This window comes from Hirundo rustica, chromosome 23 (genome assembly GCF_015227805.2).
Source record: "Hirundo rustica isolate bHirRus1 chromosome 23, bHirRus1.pri.v3, whole genome shotgun sequence".
Lineage (NCBI taxonomy): Eukaryota > Metazoa > Chordata > Aves > Passeriformes > Hirundinidae > Hirundo > Hirundo rustica.
In genome coordinates, this window is record NC_053472.1 from 6753730 (window position 1) to 6770044 (window position 16315).

Below are 16315 nucleotides of genomic sequence, written 5' to 3' on the forward strand. Positions count from 1 at the left end.
GCAGCTTCTGCATCCCCAGCAGGACAGACCTGACTGTGGCGTGCCACCACACCTGGGTGGGTGATGGCACAGTGCCAGAGCAGGTGAGGGTGTGAACCAGGATGCTCTCCGGGTTGCCTGTTGCCCGTGGTTCCCAAGCTGGAGGTGTGGGTCTGCCCAGGAGCATCCTTCCCTGTCACCTGCCTGCATGCCAGGCAGGACCATGACTCTGACAGTGCTGCTGCCCATCATGTCCCTGCCCCGTGGTGCTCTGGTCCTGGTGGTCTCCCTGGGGTTGGTTTTGGCAGCGTGGCAAGCAGCCCTCTGCCCCTACTCTTCCTGAAGGCTGCATGGATTTGTTGGTTACCTTGAACATCTTGTGCTGCTAATGAATTGCTAATACAATTTTCTAGCTAATTTTATTTCCACAGTCCTCACATTTTAATGTCTCCAAAAAGCGAGCATTTATTTGCTTAATCTCCCTGTGTAATACAATTTGCAGTGACTCACAGTTCTGAACAATCAGCTATGCATAAGCGAAAACAAACTGTTTAACGGCATAGAGGTCTGAGATGTTCATGCATGGGCTATGAGCACCTGGGCTGGGGTTTTGTCCCTGTTGTGTTGCTGCAGCCGTGTTTGTACCCAAGAGTGGTGGTATGGAGCTTGGATCTGCCTTGGGGCTCGGGCTCACACACAGCACAAGGGGTGGGCATGTTCCCCTCTCATATCCTGCCTTCTGCTCCCCAGGGCAGCTTTGTGGGGTGCTTCTTGGGGTCCCCTTTCCCCTGGGCATCACAAGGTCTGAGCTCAGCAGCTCTCACAGGTCTGTGTTGATGCAGTGATCACCCAACGTCTGCCTTGTGTTTGGGCGTCCCTCAGGGCTCCCAGCTGCCTCCAATGCAATAAGAGCAACTTCTCCTGTTCAGCTAGTCTCCTCAGAGGGCCAGTGTCAGCGGGATCAGGGTGGCCAGGGCGCTGCTGTTGGGACTCCCAATGACACCCAGAGCCCTGCAGCTCTTGGGGTCCCTTCTGCTGCCAGAGCATCCCTGCTGCCACGTGGGAGTGGGGACCCCTCGCAGTGGGGTGATGGGACAGCGGGCTGGGGTGCCAGGCAGTGCCTAAGCAGGGTCTCTCCCTCTCCCACAGGTACAGACATGGCCGTTTTCTGCCTGCTGTGCGGCAAGCGGTTTCAGACGCAGAGCGCCCTGCAGCAGCACATGGAGGTGCACGCCGGGGTGCGCAGCTACATCTGCAGCGAGTGCAACCGCACCTTCCCCAGCCACACCGCACTCAAGAGGCACCTGCGCTCCCACACAGGTACGGCAGCACCACCGTGGGGACTCGGGGCTGGGGCAGCCGGAACCTGCCCTTCCCCGTGTGTAAAAAAGAAATAGGGGGAAGAAAGGTGATTTGTATTCAAAGCGTGGAGGTGACTGAAGTGGCTTGGATTTGTAAAACAGAACCGGGGAAAAAAAAAAAAAAAAAAGCCGTGTATAATAAGTTGATCTGGTCTGAGGTGGCACGTGACCTTCTTAGGGGGTGTGCGATCATATCCGCCTCATCAGCTTACGGCAGTAGATGCACATAATCAGCTGGTGCTCGGTCCTAATGGGATTAGGGCGACCTGCGCTACGTGTAGCTGGTGCTGCCGTGGCCCCACTGGGGCCGGGCTTGGCTGCAGGATTGCTGAGCAGGAAGAGCACGGCTTGGCCGCCTTACGCCGTGTCCTCAAAGAGCCCGCGCCGTGTCCTCAGCTCCTCCGACAGCATCCCTGGGCAGCCCCGTGGTCCTGGCCGCACCACCAGCACCATCATTCGGGGCCAGTCACAAAACACCCCTGAAAGAGCTGATTCTTGAGGGATGAGCGGGAGCATGCAGGATCACAGCCAGTGCCACAGATCTTCACAGCTGCCTGGGTGAAGCATTCCTCACCCATCCTTCGCTCACACAAGTGGGAGGCTCATGCTCCCTCCTTGACGCCGCTGCTGTTGCTGACAGGGAGCAAAACGTATGCAGAGCAGGGATGCCCCTTCTTTCTCTTGTCAGGCAGGGGGCATGCCCACAGTCTCCAAAAAGGGACGTAAAGGTGGCTGCTGGGGGTTGTGCAGGCGGTGTCACGGAGGGTCGCTCTGTCCAGCCTGTGGCTAGCAGCTGCCAGACCCACACATGGGCTCGGGGTTCCAATGTGGGAAACGGGAATCCTGTGTTGATGATAAGCGTGTTAATGCTGAGCGCTGGAGCTATTTATAGCCAGTAATCCAGTGACCTGGGCTGCGGGTCGGGCTGCGCGTGTCCCACCCCAACCTCTGCCGCTTTAGTAGATCCCGGCTGTGAAAAAACACTGGGATCATCGGCGCTTTAGGAGCGTTTAATCATGCCATGTGCTGCCATCCTGCACAGCTGCAGGATGCTCCCTCTTGTCCCAGGGCCAGGGTGCTCCGTGGGCTCAGGCTCCCCTGCAAAGTGGGTGGATGGAAATGCTGGCTGCCTCTGGCTGAAAAAATTACAGTCTTTGACTGTAGGATCAAAAGCCAAAGTGGCAGTTTGGAACTGGGCACAGGGAGGGGAAAGTCAACAACAGCTCACAGGCACCGCCTGCATTGCCTTTGGAGGGGGGCTCTGAACTGCATCCCGAGCTTCCTCCTCCCCCCGGGTGCCCAGGCAGCAGCTGCAGGAGGGGGCGAGGGGCCGCAGCACTGGGCTGCGGCAAATGGGGAGAGAGTAAAATATCATTTTAAAGAGGAAGCGAAAGCACAGGCATGTGAGTATATAACGAGAAGGACAATTTATGCCCAGGCACGAGTGCAGTTTGACACGGGGATAATGAAAAAACGTAGGTCATTGTGGATGACTTAAGCCTTCACAGCTGAAGAAAATGTATGAAATGCGGGGAACATTACACGCTTGGCAGCTCCGCACATCTGCAGCAGGACAAGTGAAATACAGTTCGCCATTCTTTACCATAAACTGTGCTTGTAGGATATGCGGCACAGAGAAATTGTAATTACAGTGACAAGACAAATCAGTAATATTTAAATATTCATGAACAAAGTCTCGGACGATCAATCTATCTTTATTGTCCTTGCCTTCGCGGCTGTAATAAATAAGTAGCTGGAGCCCTCACCTTTCCTTCAAATCATTCTGCCTTTGGTGCCGAACCAGAGTTCATTTATCAGCCACCTGGTCTGGAGTGTGGGAGATGCCCAGGACTGGGTCTGTGCTGGTACTGCTGGGTGAAAAACCTGGAAATTGGTGGCGGGAGGGTTGCAGCATGCTCCAGTCTCTCTGCCATGCCACGGACCTGAGCAGCCCCTCTGTACAGGGGTGAAGGGACCAGCGCACCGCACTGGGGAGACTGGGATGCTCTGTCCCCAGAGTGCCCGGGGGTGAAAAGGCTGGGGAGCTGGTTTTGTGTGGCACAGCAGTCACGGCAGCCCTGACCCCTGCATGTGCTTGCAGGCGACCACCCCTACGAGTGCGAGTTCTGCGGCAGCTGCTTCCGGGACGAGAGCACACTGAAGGGCCACAAGCGCATCCACACCGGAGAGAAGCCCTATGAGTGCAACGGCTGTGGCAAGAAGTTCAGCCTCAAGCACCAGCTGGAGACCCACTACCGAGTCCACACAGGTACATGCTGGGGTGTCTGTGGTGAGGCGGGCAATGACAGACCGGTCCCCCGGCGGAAGGGCTGGCGCGCGGACCGGGGCGGCAGCCAGGGATAACAAACCCCTGGATGTGCCGCACGTAACTCTTGTAAATAGGGGATCAATAGTCGCATCGGTTCTGCTGTTCATTACTTGGTTATCGGCTGTGCCCACTGCGGCAGCGTCGATGCTGGGCAGTTGATTAGCGCCTGGAGGCCCTGAGCCCCCACTGACAGCCCTGTGTCCCCGTATCACACAGGCGAGAAGCCCTTCGAGTGCAAGCTGTGCCACCAGCGCTCCCGGGACTACTCGGCCATGATCAAACATCTTCGGACCCACAATGGCGCTTCCCCCTACCAGTGCACCATCTGCCTGGAGTACTGCCCCAGCCTCTCCGCCATGCAGAAGCACATGAAGGGCCACAAACCGGAGGAGATCCCCACCGACTGGCGGATAGAGAAGACCTATCTCTACCTCTGCTACGTCTAAGGGAGGAGGAAGAGGGGCAGCAGGGCCAAGTGGCAGATGACTGGGCAAAACAATCCCACCGAACCCGCAGCATCCATGGCCTTGTTTGTTTTCAGTTCTCATTCATTTCTTCTCGCCAGAAGGATCCTGCAGCTCATGCCGGAGCAAGGGACGTACCAGCCCCTTCCCCAGCCCCATCCGCACTGCTGTCCCAGCTGCTCGTGTGCCTGCTGCCCTTTCACCCTTGCTGCAGGGCAGATTTCACCCTTTGCAACCCACAGCCAGGCCCTCCACCACCTTTGGCATTGGCCACTGGTGCTGCTGGGAAGACCATGCAGGAAAGAGGCACTTCCCTGGAAGTGTGTGTTCAGCTAGTGCTCTGGGAAGGCTTTAATTCCTGGTGTCCTCTGTCACTGCATAGACCCTGCTGTGGATGCCCAGCAGAGGACCTGAGCTCCCATGTGGGGCTTGGGCTCCGTTCTGGGGGGTTCTCCTGCTCCCAGGCTGCGGCATTGCAGACAGGAGAGCACAGCACTCTGTGAGCCACAGGTGCTTTGGCAGGAGCATCCTGGGGGAATCCTGGCCAGAGGAGGGTGTTTGGGGCTGGGAGCCGACTGTGAGCCAGGCTGCCTTGAGGTACTGCCTGGTGTCCAGGTGGGCTCGGGGGGCACAGGAGGCTGCCGCTCTCCCCATGACCAAAGACCTCTCTATGCATTTCTCCCTCCTTCCCTGCCTTCCCGGGGCAAGGGTGAAGCCCGCCGTGGGGAGATGCAGTTGGTTTGGTGATGTGCAGTCAGTGCCAGTGTTGGAGCTGTTAGCGTGTGGCATCACTCTGAATGCAGGGATCCTCTTTTCTTCTGCTGATTTGGGGCACCTGGAAGGTGCCAAGTGTGGGGTTTTTTGCCCAGCCCTCAGCCACAGGAGCCCACAGGTAAGGGGTGCCCCGTGGCAGGCGGCTTTGCTCGCCGCTTTGTTTGCTTTTTGTTTGGGTTTTTTTGAACTTTCTTTTTGGAATATTTCCACGTTTAGCACATTTTACTTGAAATTACCTCGTTTTTTTGTGACCTCATGAGCTTTTATTGATTTGGGAGGAACAGGGGGTGGCATGGCTAGGGTGCACCAGCCACGTGCCCAGGATTGGTCGTGGAGAGGTGGTGGGGCAGTGGTGTCCCTGCCAGCCTCCTGTTGTGCATTATCCTTACCAAAACTGGTATTTTTTGCCCGGCCCCATGGGGCCGGGGGTGTTGGTTCTGAAGCTACCTCTTGTGTTCGTTTTTGTTGTGTTTCTCCTGCGCAGTCGCGGGCTTGGTCATTCCATCCCGCGGCTCTTTTTCTGTCGTTTTGCTGCGTTTGGGTGAAAAGGGGGGGAAAAAGAGCTGGGAGGGGTGGGACAGTGTCTGGATACCGTTTGGAGGGACACTGGTGGCCCTCTGGGTTTGGGGTGCCCTTCCCACCTTTCCTGGTGCAAAGCAGGGATACGGCTGCGGGAGCAGCGTCCTCCCTCGCGCCCCAGTCCGGCTTTGCACGTGCGCGTGCCTCTGCGCATGGGACCGTTGCTGCTCTGCGCAGGGTGGACACCGCTGCTGTACAATCCGGGATGTGACTGTGGAGAACGGCTCATTTAATTGTTGTGCCTAAGGAAAAGAAAAAAAAAAAAAAAAAAAAAAAAAACACAAACAGAAAAAATATTAAAAAAAAAAATAAAACAGTTCTTTCACATGGAAAGTTGCTGCAATTTCTGGCGTGTGCACGGCAGGTCCCTGTGATGTCCTGGCGCTGCCAGACACAGGTGCCGTGGTGCCATGGAGCACATGGCCGAGCTCATGTGGCTTTTTTTTTTTTTTTTTTTTTTGCTTTAACCTCCCCTTCCCTCCCTCTCCCTCAAAGACACAGCCCCCGCTGCAACAGTGTTGGGGTCAGCGTTGGAGTGATGCTGCTGTATCCCGGGCGCACGTCCCCGCACTGTTGGCTGTGGCGCAGCCCCCGGCACCCCTCCATATATATATATATATAAAAGTATATATATGTGTATCATAGCAGTGAGGACCAAGCGCCGCACGGGGCCCCGTGGTCCCGGGCTCCCTCTCCCCTGGCTTGTTGTCAGTGTCGTGAGCGCCCGCCTGTCCCGTTGCTCTGTGTTGCCGCTCGTGGTTCGGGTCCGTCGCTGTCCTCGTTCCGTCTACCTCAGCACCTCTCTGAGCCCGGGCGCAGAAGGTGCCCAAGTTCCTCTTTGGTTTTCTCAGAGTATCTATTGGCCCCTATTTTTTGTACGACTTTTCCTGTCTCACCATTCGCTCCCCTGCGGTTCTGCTTGCAAGTCCTCTTTCTGTCCTCTAGCCACAGATGCCGTTAGCTAAAAGTTTCCTGAAAAATAAAGAAAAAGAAAACAAAAAACAAACAAAAAAAAAAACCCAGTTGTGGTGTCTTCTAGTTGCAGCTCTCCGCATCTGCCTTCGTCCTGTGTAGATTCAGATGCATTTCTTTGTAAGACTTCAGTGTTTCTGACAGAGTTGAAAAAAAAAAGACAAAAAAATAAAAAAGAAGAATATACTGCTGCAGGTTTTTTTCTCTCCATGTGTCACTAAGTGAAGTTTGTGCCTTCTATAGCAAAGAGAATATTTTTTACATCCTACTAACAGTAGATTTTTTTGTAGTGAACATTTTTTGTATTTTTATTTATAAGTCTCATAAGGAAAATAGCAATGTTCAGTTGTATACCTTGAATCTGCAGTTAGAAAACAAAAAAACAACCAATAAAGTTAGTTCCGTTGTCTCAGCCTGCTGTCTCCCATTCCTGTGCCTGTCAAGAGGAGGAGGAGGTGGAGCAAAGATGCATCCCACCAGCTGGGGGTGAGCTGTGGGGGTACCCCCAATGGTGAGTGCGGGGGTGCCTGCTCCGAGGGGGAAATTGAGGCGGTCCTATCCCTGAGTGGGCGGGGGGTCTCCCTGGAATGTCAGTGTCCCCATGGGCAGGGAGCATCCACAGCATGCTGCCTGTGCTGCTGCCTGCCCATGTGGCTCACCAGGGAGCAGAGCAAGTTTGCCTCAATGAAAGTGAACTCGTTCATTTAAACCTGCCTGCAGAGCCGTCCGGCCCCCCGCTGCGTTAATTATCCTGTAGTTCCCGACTGATTGCTGTACACTAAGCTTAAGCCCTCCTTTATTTATTTACTGACTACATTAACGGCAGCGCCTGCTCTCCCTTTGTGCTGTGGCAAACCGCACAACTCCGCACGCTGCAGCTGGGCCAAGTGGGTGCTGCCGACACCACCCAGCCGTGCCTGTGCCCACCGCCGGCCTTGGCCTCAGGATGCTGTTAGACATTTGTTACAGCACAGCTGGAGTCACCAAGTGCAGAGCATCATTTCGTTTTTCCCAGGGATGGATGGCATGTGCCAGTGTCAAGGCCAGGCTCACCCCCTGCCCCAGCACTTCCCAGCGGGTTTGAGGGGCTGCGTGTCCATTCGAAGGTCCTGATGGTGGTCCTGCCTCCCCCGGTCCCCCCAGCACAGCCTCCCGGGAGGGCTTTGGGCAAGTGGTGGGGAATTTTGGTCCAGGTTTGGGCAAGCGGAGGTGGTCCTGCTGTGGGCAACCTGCGGGCTGCAGAGCCCCAGGAGAAGGGGGGCAAAGCCCCTCGCCGGCGTTCAGCCTGGCACAAAGGCATGTTATAATAACGGGGAAATCGCGGTAGGACCGGGCCTTTGTGTGCACGCTCGCACAGCAGCTGGGAGCGATTATGCTGCAACAATGTTCTGTTCCATCAACATTATGTCCTCATTAAACCTTTATTAGGAGATTAGATTCAGATTTATTGATTTTTTTTGTTTTTTTTTAAAGAGGAAAATGCAGGCTTCTCTCAGAGAGATGCCTGGAACTTTTTCACACATGCAGCACTTCCCAAAGTAGCAAGAGGGCAAAGGGAGAATCTATCTTTCCTCCAGCATGGGCAGCCTGTCCTTCCAGGGAAAAGGACTGCTGAGCTGCTTGAGGGGGTTAGGTTGGATGCATGATGGCTTCCTAGCACAGGGAGAACAAGGACAAGGACCAAAACATTCCATGGGATACGGCAGCACAAGTGAGCACCTTGCAGTGCAGCCCTGGGGGACATCGAGGTCACGATGGGCAGGAGAGGAATGGCAAGGCTGGCTCAGGAGTCTTGCTGCCCAGTACCCTCATCAGACACGTGGGCTGGGTGGCATTGCACACCCGGGTCAATGGCCCCATTGGATTTGTCTGTTGGAGCATTTGATGTTACATGAAGGCAGCTCATTCCAGAGGGTGTTAATTGCCCGCTGCACTGATCAGGTCTGTAGCACCATCGATCCCAGCAGGATCAATGGGCTGATTTAGTGTCTCACGAACTCTTTAACTGGACACCTCATCAATAGGCAGCCACTTACAGACCATCAGCGCATTAGTGCGGGCCGGCGCTGGCAGGAGCCCACTCCACCCGTCCTCAGCCCCCGTCACTCAGAGGTAAGTTTTCCTGCAGGTGATGGCTCCGGGATGGTGAGTGGGAGTCTTGCTCTGGGGCTGGGGGGTTTGAGAGTGGATGTATGAGAGCCAGGTGGTGTCGGCCCACCTGTCCCCCATCACCGGCAGGCCCCTATGCAGAGATGCTCCCAGAGCATGAGATGGGCCCTTACGGCATCTGCAGCACTTTCCTCTCCTCTTTGCCTTGTGCCTCTGTCCCGGCAGGGGCAGATCGACAGCAGGAGCTGGGGACCTGCTGCAGCTGTGCTGGCAGTCGTGTCCCCGCGCATCCCTCCAGTACTGCGTGCTCACGGAGTCAGTCCCGCTGCCATCCCGGTTCGGCCGCGGCCGGACACTGGGTCTCTCTCACTTCGCTAAAACTGCTGAGCACAAGCACGGTGGGGATGGGCGAGCGTCCCCGGGGGCCCGGGGCAAGGAATAAAGGCAGCAGCCGGGGTGTGGGGTAGGGGAGCCGAGGACAGCGGGGCCCCTGGGGGGGGTGGGGATCCCCCGATGCAGGGGGGACCCCACCCGATGCCGGGGGACCCCGGGCCGGGAGGCGGCTGGGCCGGGCGGCGGGGCCGCTGTCCGCGGTGCTGAAGCCGCAGCCGTGGCCGGGCCGGGGGCGCTCCGGAGGTTGGCGGGGGAAGCATGGAGAGAGGTCTGGGCAGGGTCGTGGATCCTGGGGGCTCCTGCTCAGCTCCGCCTTCCCGCTGCGGAGCTGAGGGACGTGAGGGATGCGCCCGCCTGGGTCGACAGACACTGGCGAATCCCAGAGCCAGGGAGAACCCGCCAGAGTGGGTTCCCCCGTCTCCCGCTCTGAACGACGGGCACTGCTCAGGCATCCCTCCACACCGACCAGAGGGTGCCCAGTGTGATGCTGTAAGCCAGGACGGCTGCCAAGTACGCCCGGAACAGCAGGACATCCAACACGTAGCCCACTTGCAGCCACTCACGGGCGACGTCACGGAATTCCTCCCGTTTTTTCCAGGAGCTGGCGGATAGCCGTGGTCTCACGCAGGACCTCCTGCAGTGCTGCTGAGCCTTCTGCCCGGCCAGCAAAGGCCAATGCAGACCTCGTGCCCCCCACTGCCCCGCACTCCCGAGGGTCCTCACAGACATAGGGGGTCAGCTTGGCTGAGGGATCGAGAGAAGCAAATGTGAAAAACATATTTAGACAGGGAACTGGGATTTGTGAGGGTGAACCAGACACCCAGTTCACCGTACAAAGAACAGCGATGTAGGTGTAGACAGCTACAGAGCACCTAGACTCCGTCAGTTCCCACAGGCCCTCTCTGTGCAACCCTTACCTGTGCTGTCATTGTTCTCCACCTGCCTGGAGGTGTCCAAGCTTTCCATCGTGCTTTGGCTGAATTTCTTCCTGTCCCGGATACAGAGTAGGATGGTGGCTCTTTCCAGCAGCAGATGTTTCACCCACGCAGGGACATGGGGTTGCAGGTCTTGCTTGTGCACCAGACGCACAATCAGGATGGTCTCCGTCAGGCTGATGACAAGCAGTGCCATGCACACCACAAAGTAGATGCCTGCAGAGGCATCAGTGAGGTGAGTGACCTGCAAAGGCTCGTGCACAGAGCACGGGCCCAAGCAAATCCCCCCTGCTCAGCTCTCAGGGCCCTGTGGTCTCTGCCATGACTGCCGTGGCAGTGGATGGGCGCGCAGAACCACCGTACCTATCAACGGGGTGCCGACGGCAGTAGCTGGCAATGTGTCGGATACAATAATGAGGAAAACCGAGTAGCCCAGCAGGAGAGTGATCTTGAAAGAGACCCTCTCACCACTGTGGGGAGGTAGGTAGAAGCCCACAATGTCCATAACCATCAGAAAGATGCTGGGGAGCAGCAGGCTGACGGTGTAGAAGAGGGGGCGTCTCCGGATGACTACCTGCAGGACAGAGACAGAAAAGCCTGGGAAGGGTTGAAACGGGGCCTTCAGCTGCTGTGACTTTTTGCCAAGGCAGGTGAGGATGGTGGGAGGCACCGAGGTGAGCCAGAGGAAAGGCTCACTAGCAGGAGCCTCCCACCCGCAGGCAGAAGCTGCAGCACAGAGCAGCGACAGGGATGGGGCAAGTCCCTTCCCTCGTGGCGCATCCCCGAGCACAGTGGCCAAAGGCTCTTACATAGAACTTCATTTCAGCGTAGCTGTCACTGCTCTTGACACTGAACTCCTGGAAGTGGCTGAGGACGTAGAGCAGCTCCCACTCGCCCTGGTTCATGAAGACGCTTCGGTCGAACTTGACGAGCTCCGGCTGACGCCACAGCGAGAGGTTGATATCACGAACTGGGGCGGAGGAGAGGTGACAATTAGGGGTACCCCGCCCAAAGCGCCGGCAACCGCCGGCACCTCCGCACCGGGCTGCGTGCCTGCCCTCCCTGCACGCTTCCCCGATCCGCTGGGGCCATCTAGAGGGACGAGTTGCCTTCTGCGCCGAGCTTCAGCCCAGCAGAGCTCCTGCCCGCTCCCCCGAGTCCCTCAGACGTGGGCGTCCCGGCACTCACTGTGGTGCAGCCAGCTGGTGAAGGTGAGAGAGCAGTTCTGGACGTCGAAGGGGAAGTTGTAGATGTCCAGGCTGCAGGCGGTCATCACCTGGATGGGTTTGAGGTTCTGCACCTCCCCGTGATGGCTGACGTAAACGTAGGGGACATGTGGGGACTTTCCAACATCCACACTGAGGGCATGAGGGACAGAGATGTCGGCTGGAGAGCACTCTGGGCAGGGGCTCCTTCTGCCAAGTGACATTTCACTGGGGAACTGCCCAAGAGCCAGGGGTTTGCCCCCTGTTCTGCTTTTTTGGTAATATTCTTGCGGGCATTTCTGCCTCCCATCACCTCTGCCCAGACTGCTGCCTTCTCCCAGCCCGTGAGTGGACTGTGTCTGTGACATTGTTCCAGAGCTCTCAGGAGGCACTGGGAACACCTTAAATCCCCACGGAGTGGGAATGACATCAGATAGCTCCATGGGAAGGGCCAGCAGCTCTGCAGCTGCCCTTGCATTGTACTGTCTTCACAAAGCCTTTCTCCTGATATCCAGATCTCACCCCCAGCACAGTAAGGGTAATTATCGATGGTTGTGGTTCGCCAGCACTGGAAATGGCCCAACTGCCGAGCCAATCCCCATCTGCAGCTCCCCGATGTGGGGAGGCTGCCAGCTCTGCGCCAGGAATACAAAGCATGGGACAGTACGTGCCCATGGCGAGTGAGTGAGTGAGTTCCAGGCCTGGTCTATCTCCCTTGAGACTTTGGCTGTACTCACAACTCATTGATGAGGATGTCAGGCACCCAGATGCTCTCTACAGGGAGGGAGATCTGCGTCAGGTTGTCGAAGCGAGCTGGGTCCCACTTGAGGAATTCATCTGTCCAGTGCTGGGGACAATGGAGAGGGGACTTGGTGGGTGAAGTGGACTTCCTTCCACTCTGCCAGCACACAGAACCCCGGCTAGCACCCAGCAAGCTTCCCACACATGCGAAGGAGGGAAGACTTATCCTTCAGCTTGCACAACACCCAACGGTGCAAAACGGGGAGTATGAAAGCTGAGCCTTGAGGTTCATCATGTGCTACAGAGGTCTTTCCAGCCCACAGGATGTGTTTCCCCTCACTGCTCTCCTGCAGGATTGCACACTCCTCTCACAGGAAGACATGGGGGTTTGGGGGTGCTTGACCCCGAAGGGGGCCAGCAAGGAAGGGGCAAGGTTTCGTGGCTACTCACCTGCCTGTACCAGATGTAAGTGGTCAGCACCTGGTTCTTCTCATCCTGTGGGAAGATGAGAACCGTGTCAGAGCGGGGGCACTGACACTCTGGAGGACGGGCAGAGCGTGCTGGGAGGATGCTGCAGGCCAGGTACCATTCCCCTCCCTGCAGACACGTGCGCAATGGGAGAAGAGGACTCACCACACTGAGGATGGCATAGACCATCAGGTCGATGGCCACGTTAGTGGTGGTTCGCCAGTCCCGCACAGGCCGGGTGCCCTTCTGGTAGCGGGCCAGGAGGTCGTGGGACAGGCGGCGCAGGGCGGGCTCGGAGGGCTCCGGCATCCAGTCCCCGCGCGGGGTACCTGCTCAGCAGAGGGAGAAAGGCAGGGAGCGAGGGAGGCTGCTCGCACTGCAGCAGTGGCTGCCATCACCCCGGGTGTGCCATGCACTGCGGGATGCTGCCAGCTGCCTGCCCTCACTTACCAGTTGGGGTTTCCCATCCAACTTAAATAGCAGCAGTCCTGATGGGAAACAAGCCTGGACACCAGAACCACCACCTAATAGGTTACTGATACCCTGTGCTGTGCAGGTCGTCAGCACTGTCACCTTCGCCAGCCTCAGAGGGCACAGCTGCCAGCCTCCACCTATCTGGACAAGTGTCAGAACAGCGGCAGCGGGGAACCACGAGGGACACGCTGCCCCTGGGTAAGTTTCATACCATTTGCTCCCTCCAGAGGCATTTCTTTGCTCAGCAGGTGGAAGCAGTGAAGTTAGAGATGAAGCAGGATGCTAAATTAATTTATTAGGTATCTTGGCGTTTGCTTCCTGTGAAAACAGTCCCTTCACTGGTGCCAGCAGCATCCAGAAAGGGTAGATTGCTTTCAGCACCGTGTCCTCACTGCCAGGCAGCTGGAAAACCACGGCTGGGCCAGGGCAGCAGTGCTACACTTGTGGCTGTGCTCTGCAGCACACCCAGCCTCTGAGTCCAATTCCAGCATAATGGAAGAGACTAATTGGAATAGATCTATGGGAACTTGGGAAAAGCTGCTGGAAGGGAATTTTAATCTGTATTTTAAGCTAAAAAAAGAAAAAGCAACAGCCTCAGCCCATCTGACGTTGCTCACAAGTGGTAATACTGGGGAGCCAGCCAGGTGCATGATGCTTGCCCAGGCAGGCATGAACCAACAGAGGCAGTGAGATGGGAGGAGAAGCAGCAATTAGGGTGAGGGAAGGAAATACAGGCACTGCCATCACCACGGCTTGGGCCAAGTGGCCTTTCCTGCTGCAGCTGGTGGCAGCTGGCTCACGTTTGCGCTCCTCCTTGCACCTTCTTTTCCTCACATCCATAACACCCATATCTGTATCAGGGTGCTCTGGCAGCAGGGAAATGGCTTTGCAGAGGGAGGACTGGGCTGGGTTTGCCTCAAACGCTCTCTGCCTCTGCTCCAAACACCACGCTGTTCTGCCCAGCCCAAATCTGTGCCAGGGTTGTGCCGGCAACTCACCTGGTGCAACTTGGCACAACCCTGGCACAGCCCTAACGCCAGGGGATCTGTCTGCACAGCCCTTCCTGCCTCCTGGTCAGCATTGCCAGGGTGAGAGTATCACTCTGCCCTCTCCTCTTCTTCCACCTTTGGTGTGCTAATGGTGGGAGAAGGTTTGGGAGTTGGGTGACAGGAGCTACATGACCTAACCAGAGATCTGAGTCACTAGCCTGCTGAACACTTTCTGCTGGGCTGGTGCAAAACAGCTCAAGGGTTTTTCCGGATGAAATACTAATGGAATAACAAGGAAATATACTGGCCGTCAATTTTGCACTGTGCAGAGCTGCAATTACAAACTATAGGCACAGCATCATGCCCAAAACCCAGCTCTAGGTTATGAGGGACTAAACACTATATTGGAGAAAGTCCTTCATCAGGCAGGGGGCTCAGGCAGCATCTCTCAGGCAATGGAGTGCAGGCAGGAGACCCCCACGTCTCTCTCTGTCCTAAGGGCTGGCTCTCGACATAGCTCCAGAGAACCTCAAGACCCCGCAGTGGTGAACCCAGGGAGTAGAGGTGGGTTTTAAGGCTATGTTTTCTTGCTGCCGGTGTTACCCAGGCAGGATGCGTCCTTAGGCTCCGCACCCGAGCTCTCCCGTGCTCCAGCTCCTCCCAGGTATGTCACTTCCCAACAGCCTGAAGGTTTCCCTCAAGAGCAGACTTTGCCTGCCACTCAGCACAGCTCAGGTTCTGGGAAGGTGCTGCTCCGTGCCAGGAGCACCCCCCTCTGCCTCAGCTCCCCAGCCCTGCCCACGGGTCCCTCACCTTACCTGCGCTCTGTAGCATCGAGGCCAGCGGCAGCAGGGCCAGGAGCATCCCGAGAGCTGTGGGCACCATGGATCCGCTGGCTCCAGCCGCCGCCGGCTCGGCGGAGGACTGAGCTGAGCAGGGAGGCAGGCGGCACTCCTATGGCTTTCCCCCCGCCGTCGGGTTTTTGAGAACGCCCAATTAATCTCGCGATCAGCCTCTCCCGCTGCATCAAGTTTCAGGCTGGGAGGATGTGAGTGGGGCCCACCCAGCTATCCCCCCACCCCCGCCCAGCTTCAAAAGAGCTGCCCCGTCCTCTGCCCAGGTCCCTGCTTACGGCAAAGAGGGGTTTGGGGTACGAGCATCATGCCCATGGGCAGTGGGGGGCACGATGTCGTGAAAGGGTGCTGCAGGTGCCAGGGCTGCACCAGGAGATCCTCAGCAGTTGAAAAGACAGGGAAAACCCTCTGAGGGGCAGGGAGGGGAGCCTGTCCAGGGATGTGGTACTGACGCAGGGTGTGTTTCCATTCAGCAGGGGAGAGGGGAGCTCTGGACGTACCGGGCTCGCCCTCACACCCTGCGGCAGGTGGCTCTGTCCCACTGACAGGGGCTCTGACAGTCGCAGCTGGGAGCAGCATGTGCAGCCAGCCCTTGGCAGCCCTTTCTGGGGCAGCAGCTTTCCCCCAGCCCCTCCGACCTGTGCCTACACTGGGGTCTGTTTCCACCGCAGAAATTTGCATTTGCTGTAAATTTCATCAAACAAAGTGCTTCACAGTGGTTTCAGTCTCCCAAAATATTTCACGCCTTGGGGCAAACAAGACTAGAAGCAAAGCCTGGTCAAGTATTATTGAGAGTCAAAAGTCAGTCCATGTCCACCCATGCATGGGTGCCCTGCTCAGGCCGCACATTCATCCCTCCACGTCACAGCATCATAGCCTTGGGCTGGGCAGTGTCCCTCTGCCTGGCAGGGGAGCTTCTCCTCCACCCTGAGCCTCTATAATCTTCTGTATTCCTCTATACCTACAGTGTGCTTGTGTGTGTTGCAGGTGCCTATGCCCCCACAAAGCAGCCAGCTGCTGGAAATCCTGGGGAAGCAGCGGGCAGGGACCAAAGCCTGCGGCAGTGGCGTAGAGCAAATTGCATCAGATGCCGGCATTGAGTCACTTAAACGAGGTAAGAATTAGTGCGGGGCCCTGATGAACTCCCCCTTGGCTGCCAACAGCGGTGTCAGGGAGAGAGCGAGAGCAGAGCTGGGGCTAATTTGATTTCTCGGCTCCGTTAGTGGCTGGCAAGTCACCTCCCAGGGAGCGCCAGCAGCTCATAGCGCTCTCCCCTTATTGAATCTGGGTAATGAGAATCACGGGCAGCGCCACCATGGTGCTGGGGACCGTGCCCCGCTCTGCCCCCTCTCCTCCAGACTCCTGCGTCTGCAGCCGGCAGGATGAGGCCAAGGGGGGCGTGGGCTGCTCCAGTGGAGCCTCTGCTGCAGCATCATTAACTCTGAATTTTCTCCCTTGGGTTTTACATCTTCATCTTAAAGAGATTTTAATGTAGTTCCTATCAGCTCTCCTGTTATTGGATATCTAATTAGCGTGATCTACTGTAGCCTCGTGTTACGCGCGCACGCAGGGGGCTCTTGCGGGACATTTTGTGGGACGGCTGATATCAATCGGCAGCGCCCAGATCAGATTTACTTTCCGAAATAGCATAATGGGATTTTATTAGCCCTGTAATCTGCTGCACGGTAA

The 16315-nt window shown here is 56.8% G+C and overlaps 2 protein-coding genes across 5 annotated transcripts in view; one reads left to right on the forward strand and one right to left on the reverse strand.

The window, feature by feature from the left end:
* ZBTB16 (zinc finger and BTB domain containing 16) overlaps positions 1-6867 on the forward strand; it is a 54569-nt gene extending 47702 nt beyond the window's left edge. For all 4 annotated transcript variants that reach the window (XM_040084987.2, XM_040084988.2, XM_040084985.2 and 1 more), the window contains exons 5-7: positions 1129-1299; positions 3442-3609; positions 3886-6867. In XM_040084987.2, coding sequence (XP_039940921.1) covers positions 1129-1299; positions 3442-3609; positions 3886-4115 — 569 coding nt within the window. In that variant the 3' untranslated portion in view covers positions 4116-6867. The remainder of the gene's footprint in view (positions 1-1128; positions 1300-3441; positions 3610-3885) is intronic.
* Positions 6868-9404: 2537 nt separating this feature from the next.
* Positions 9405-14636, reverse strand: LOC120762498 (5-hydroxytryptamine receptor 3A-like). Its single transcript, XM_058423364.1, is given in 10 exon segments — positions 9405-9551; positions 9553-9704; positions 9878-10111; positions 10259-10469; positions 10705-10865; positions 11084-11253; positions 11838-11947; positions 12292-12336; positions 12475-12638; positions 14591-14636. Coding segments are annotated over 10 exon segments (1440 nt in total).
* Between the last annotated feature and the right edge of the window lie 1679 nt (positions 14637-16315).